Source organism: Lytechinus pictus, chromosome 14 (genome assembly GCF_037042905.1).
Source record: "Lytechinus pictus isolate F3 Inbred chromosome 14, Lp3.0, whole genome shotgun sequence".
Classification (NCBI taxonomy): domain Eukaryota; kingdom Metazoa; phylum Echinodermata; class Echinoidea; order Temnopleuroida; family Toxopneustidae; genus Lytechinus; species Lytechinus pictus.
The window spans coordinates 999,579-1,006,433 of NC_087258.1; the positions used below are offsets into that span (position 1 = coordinate 999,579).

Sequence of the window (6,855 nt, forward strand, 5' to 3'; positions counted from 1 at the left end):
CTATCTCTTCACAACTGACACTTAGTTTGATTGATATGTTTTATTTGTTTGCTGTGCTGTTATCTGACAAACGATCGAAATCACGTAGACATAATGTTTGACGCATTTTATTACGATACCGTAATGGTAACGCTAATTATACCATATCAAAACCCACTCATCATGTCAGTATAAACAGCCTAACACTATTGGCCTCCTATTTTGTTATATGGATGTTCAATGATTTTATCTGAAAAAAAACTGAGTATAATCAGTAAATGAAATGAGACACGTCAACGGATCATAAATTAAACTATTTTTTCTCTCTGTAGTTCCAATCGGATTATTTTCTCAAATCCACTGAATATATACGCTTTTTCAAGATTGCACGATCCTCGTCAGATTAAGAAAGAGACCCTTAAACTTTGAAACGCGTAAGACACAATTTGAATTGAAAACAATTATACAATTTCCATAGACCGTAGAATTATTATCTCGGACATGTGGTTCTATAAAGGTGTGTGAGATAGGCACAGCTGATGGGATTTTATGCCATCCCTCAAGTTTCTCTTATTAGCACCTGGGCCAAGAAGTCCCACAGGGGTACGATTTACCCCCCCCCCTGCTCTTCAATGTCTTCAGATGAGTAAACTGCTTTAAAATGCTACGATTAGCGAGTATTTAAGAAGTCTTCTAATAGAAAGTGGGCAATATTGTATATTACACAAAAAAGACCATTAAGTCTTAACTCCGATAATTAAAAGCACGCTATCGCTTAAAACAATCTTACGATTTTGCATTTGGCTACTTAAAACGCGTGATGGTATTTACAGAACACATTTTTAATTCTCATCTTCCATCTTTCTTTCTTTTTGCCATTTTTCTCCTTTGCTCCTCCTTTTTTCAAATAGAACTATAGAACTTGAAATATAGAGAAACAAATTCATGTGGATTTTCTATTAACATGCCTTGTAATTATTACATTTGCCTAGTAATTACTCTGTCCGATATTACATAACTGAATCACGCAAATTTATCAGCGTCCATACGGATAAGCTATCGCGTCCTTTGGCGAGGCGTTTATCTACATTTGCCAATCTCCACCCAGGTGTAGTAAATGGATGCACGGTAGGAAGGAATTCCTTAAATGATCGATGCGCCTGATCAGGGTAGGTGCAAAAAGCCTGGTAAAAGTATGCAACGCTTAGCAACATTTTTATTTAGCCCTATATAAATGTTACATATCATTATCAGTATTGTTAATATTATCATTATTATAAGTCAACCTGATGAAAATATTCGGGAAAGCTGGTATCATGTGCAGCGTGAATCAAATAGTTAAGTGCTACTTCTACCCACAGTTTGATTTCTAACACATCATTTTTACGAAGCCAATTCGAAACCAGACGGCAGATTTTTATTCGTATGGAATTCATTAGTCTTATCTCATTTTGAATTCAGGTTATTTCTAGAGATCCGTCGTTCTATAAAAGGAAAAGTTATTGGTAGTTCACATTATATCTGTTACCCCAGTAATAGACCGTCTCTCAATTCTTTTCCTTTTTATTGCTCAGTTTGGCAAGGAAGAGGAAGAAGCAGGGGATAAACTGCTCATCGACAACTTAATCTCTTGTGGAATATTACTCATTGAAATGGGAGAGAGGATGGGAAAACCTGGCGTTCCGAATTTTTACGACCAATCAGGTTGGGATATTGTGACTCAGGATAGGGGGCGCCATTGCAAACGACTGATTTAATGTCATTTATTTACGCTCACAAATGTCATCGAATGAATGAATAGAAGAAAATAAATACATTTGCATTAAGTCACATTATGTTGTCATTATAACAACCAGATGCATTTCTAATTAATATATTTGCAAAATAACTGCTAGATATTTTGGCCAGATTTTCAGAAAAGTGTTACGCTTGTCATTTTTTCAATTCAAAGCAGAACTGACACCTGGAGGTAGGATTTGATATCATCACACAGTGCTATTGTTTATAATTCTTTGAGCTTTAAAAATAGTATGCATAACAAACGAAGTAGGCCTACTTTACTACAAGTAATACGTCATGGTAGATGTATATTATAACATGAAACTAAAATTGCCTTAAACATGTTAAAGACCATTGTATCTTGCAAACTCAATTTGATATGGAACTAAGAGTACATTGCTTTGAAAAAAATATCAATTTAAACCCTATAATAATGTTGTTAAAGTACCTCATTATCTCCAATAAAAAGAGGGATAAGGACATAGATAACATGCTACGGTAAAATATTTGGCATTCGTTACTTTATTCATAGGCCTAATTTGTAACATTTGCATTAACTTAGGAATTCGATGATTCAGGAATATTTAATTATCTTTAAATATGTAATGGCACCGATCTAAACCATAATGCAAGTTACAAACCAAATAAACGCATACTGAATCACAACAAGACCTCACTAATATTTTTGTATCACTGTAAAGTTTATTCCTCTGTTATATCATTATGTTTTGGCATTTTGACACTACAATTCTATAATTTGTAACTTTATCATGTCATTGGGTAAAGCAACGAGAATGTGGAAAAGTTTCTTTATCATGATGACAACATCTGTATTACGTTTTGGTTGATTAGTCATCAAATTTTGAAAATAGGATGCAATCTTGGTCTTATAAATTGTGGCTTTCTTATTTTCAATGATTGATTCACCAATTGTGAAAAACATTACCAAGAGAGGCTGCTGAATATGACGTCATAATCTTATAGCATCCTCCTTTACATGATAGATACTGCAGATTCTTCTCTTAGTTTAGTAATAAGCTATATTGATGTTGTCATTAACACAAAATAAACACTGCTAGATTTCTTTTCGTTCGGTCTCGTTTTCATATTTTCATAATCAAAATCAAAATCAAAGAACGTTTGGAGAAAATGATGAATGACGACTTTCCTGCTCTTATGAATACCTAATTTCATGCTCCAAGGCTCCCAATCAGCTATAATTACTCATTAATGTAAATACTATTTTTTTCCAAAGTCATGTATCAGGAAGTAGGACTAGTTTATAATTTTATATGCAATATTTCATTTATTTATATGTTCTTTACTTGCAAGATTCTTTCTTTTATAAAATATATCCAATATATTGCACTCTCTAAACATGCTAAATGAAATTATTAATCTTATATCACTTTGTCATACATCACTTATACGAGTCATGTCGATTTCAACCAACACATAAGGTTTACATCGAAACTTGTTATACTCCGTTTGCAAAATCTTTTCAATTATATCATAAGTACTGTTTTGATTCCTAAAAAACACCAACGTGAAAGACAACGACGAAAAAGGGTCATATTCATGACTCGATTGATAAGCATTTAAATATATGAATGGCAAGTAGATGGTATCATTGTAAAAAGAAAACAGAGCGTGAAGGTGGATTCAAGCTGCTGATTGATAATAATAGTAATACTTATACTAATGATATAAATATTAAAAAAAAACTGATAACATTTCTGCAAGGATTCACCAATTCTCCATTAACAATTTTGATGAAGATCATGAGGTGTACCTCGTTAATGGGTGGTATCCACATATATGACCTAGCGACTCATGGATTATTAACCCCTGACTGCAATTGAAATTTCATGAAGTACCATTTGCAAACTCTTCAAGTACAACTTATTTCAATACTAGAGTAAACATATGTCAAAATAAAACATTTTTTTAAAGAAAAGAATTGATTCGTAGAATGGGTAGGTTGGAGTTTGGAATATCACCTACTGTTTTTTTTTATTACATTAGTTCACATTATTTTGCATTATTTCAGTAATGCTTTTCACTTAATAACTCCGTGTCAGCATATTCGAAACATAATATGCATAGTAGATTTCTAATGTCTCTGGATTCGTCTACGTTGTATAAAAAATATCCAATATGCATACATAAGTTTGGAGTTTGGAATATCACCTACTGTTTGTTTTTATTACATTAGTTCACATTATTTTGCATTATTTCAGTAATGCTTTTCACTTAATAACTCCGTGTCAGCATATTCGAAACATAATATGCATAGTAGATTTCTAATGTCTCTGGATTCGTCTACGTTGTATAAAAAATATCCAATATGCATACATAAGATTGTTGATAAACAATGTTGGTGATAGACCCAATCATATTCCGGTGTACATGATCATGGCCTCTTTGCAGTGGGTTTTTCAAATTGTTAGAAGTGTCTTATGTCACTAGACTGTAGTTATGCATTGGAGTCGAAGGTAACGTAGACGTCATTTTCGACGTAATAACTAAGTTTTCTACCCGGCTCATCGTTCTCTTTACTCCTTCCCTCGTCGATGTCGACTTCGTCTTCTGTAATTGGTATAAACGATGAAGTTCTATCGGTGCGGGTATGACCGTTTTGACGACCTCGGATAAGCGAGGGGATTCTCTTCGAGCTATCAATACGAAGGACATCGGACGATATTTTGTCTCCGTCGTAGATATCGTGTTGCGAGTAGACGTTAAAATGGACGTCCATGTTTACGGGGTTGTCGTGACTCATGTCGCCAAAGGCCATGACGGGGTTGATGGCGATGATAGGATCTTTATCACGTAGTCGACAGCGTACGATGCCGATTATTATGGCGATGAGGATGATGAAAGCGACGCCACCGCAGACTGCGATGGTGATGATGAGATTGAGGCTTAACGGAGACGCGGATGTTGGGATGCTATCCGGTCTTGGTAAATACAAACACCATGTAGTAGGTTGTGGTTCTGGAGTGGTAGGCATGGTATGTATGGTAGGACGCTTGGTGATTAGGGTACTTCTTCCTGGGTCTTCAGTCCTTGGTGACGTCTCAGGAGCAGATGTCACCTCAAACCTTGCGGCCAAAGATGTACCCAATCCCACTCCATTTCTCCGCGCTCTACAAAAGAGAGTCCCTGATTGATCAGGCCGAAGGTTCCTGATTGTAAATACAGAGCTTCTACTTTCATTGTAGTTTGTGAATTCAAGTTGGTCATTATCAAACTTAGTAGTACCAGAAACGAACCAACCAACGGTGTAACCCTTCAAACTGATCTCACACATGAAACTGATATTCCCTCCTACTTCTGCTTCCTGCCTTAGTGGACTCACCGAAAGCAAGGGCATCTGACACGACAATCCTTCCTCTTCACAATTCTGGACATTGTCACCACACGAAAAGGCACACACTGGATGTGCCGTAAGAGCTCGCTGTACGTCCAAAACAAGACTTGTTGAATATGTGTTATTATTTTTCATCTGTATGTTCTCGTTTCCTGGCCAATCTAAAGAGCCCAATGAGTAGGTAAACATGTCTGTTGTGCACATGAACATTATGTGATCGCTTGGCAAGAAAACATCTTCGCTTGTCATGTTTGAGGAGCAAGTTGGCACCACCAACGATGGCGTCATCGAAGTTGTCGGAATCGTACTTGGTATGGTAGTCATCATGGTCAATGTCGTAGTCGAGGGCTCCTCTGCGACCCGAAGATAAATCGTTCCGTTTTCTCGATACTCTCCTCGACAGATATAAAGCCCTTCGTCGGTGCTTCTAATATTGGAAATTGATAAGCGCGAAGAATAGCAATGCTCATCTTGTATTTTTCCTGGAACAAACGTACAAGGGGCAAGATGATTCTTAATCATAACTCTATCATCACCTTGCAAAACGGCGTCATCTTTTAACCAACTCAGTTGATTCCTTGAATGTTCAGTATCAGTAACGCAATATAAAATCAGGTTGTCTCCAATATTTAAGGTTTTTCCTGTTTCATTTTCCTGTAAGGAACGACTGCACATGCCGATGCCATCTGTTTGTGCTTGAGTACCAAGATGATTGGCGTCTTGCATTGCTAAGACGTTTAGAAGGAGCCACATGCACCTTACACAGAGTCGTTGCAAATTGATCTTCATCTTGAGAACTGGAAATTGATATCAAACCTTTCCTGACTATTTCGTGTGACCAACCATACGAGACTGATAAACAGTAGGGTCCGTAAGTAAAATCTGTATATGAGTAACCCCAAATCTCTATTGTCAACCTGTGTCCGACTCCCACAATACCTGTACACAATAGCTGTCCATATAAGGCAGTCAGTTCTTAAATATTAACATCCAGAAAAAAGGAGAGAAAAAAAATCAAGGACCATTTACAAAGGGTTGAATTTGTGACGTAATGACGTACTACAATAGTTCGTTTCCACTGAAGCGCATCCAAGAAGTATTTTTTTTCGACTTTACTTCGTTTTCTGGAGAGTAGAAGGGATACCTCCTACCGTTATTCTCGACAAGACTTTCTATAATTATAGTGGTGCAATTGCCTGAGTTTCACCTTTCCGAGCCCAGTTGATTTCCTCTCTTATATACTTGTACAAACATTCTTCTTTAATTGACAGTATTTCAAGATGTATAAATAAGGCCATGACAAAATTCTTGTCTTAAAAATAAAATTTCAACTATTCCATGCATAAGTTTTGTATTTCTGGAATAATCTTAATGGTACGAAAGAATGTTTCTAAATAAACTGGACTTGAAATATAACAAAAATTAATTAATAATGTTCCACAACATATTTTTCTTAATTATATATATTTTATTTTTGACGAGTGAGTGTGGCAAAGACTATCATCAAATTGAAAATAAAAACACACTTTGAAAAAAGAAAACATAAACGACAGCGGCCTGTACCAGGCGCGTAGCCAGGGGGGGGGGGGCGGTGGGGGCGGTCGCCCCCCCCCCAAAAAAAAAAAAACGTCCCCAAAAAGAAAAAAAAGAAGGGAAAAAGAGAGGAGAAAAGGGAGAGGGAAGGGAGGAAAGGGAAGAAAGGTAGCTTTGTGTTTTGTTTTTTT

At 36.3% G+C, this 6,855-nt stretch overlaps 1 protein-coding gene across 1 annotated transcript; it reads right to left on the reverse strand.

Annotated features, from left to right (window-relative positions):
• Window positions 1–1,729: 1,729 nt before the first annotated feature.
• LOC135156674 (uncharacterized) lies at window positions 1,730–6,025 on the reverse strand. Its single transcript, XM_064109622.1, has 2 exons — window positions 3,949–6,025; window positions 1,730–3,758 (listed from the first exon to the last, which is right to left on the reverse strand). Exon 1 carries the CDS (start codon window positions 5,918–5,920, stop codon window positions 4,235–4,237), a length of 1,686 nt encoding a protein of 561 aa, XP_063965692.1. The 5' UTR covers window positions 5,921–6,025; the 3' UTR covers window positions 1,730–3,758; window positions 3,949–4,234.
• Window positions 6,026–6,855: the final 830 nt, after the last annotated feature.

Bases quoted from the DNA above. Each gene is read 5' to 3' on its own strand.
- LOC135156674 (XM_064109622.1), bottom strand. From the start codon at position 5,920: ATGAAGATCAATTTGCAACGACTCTGTGTAAGGTGCATGTGGCTCCTT.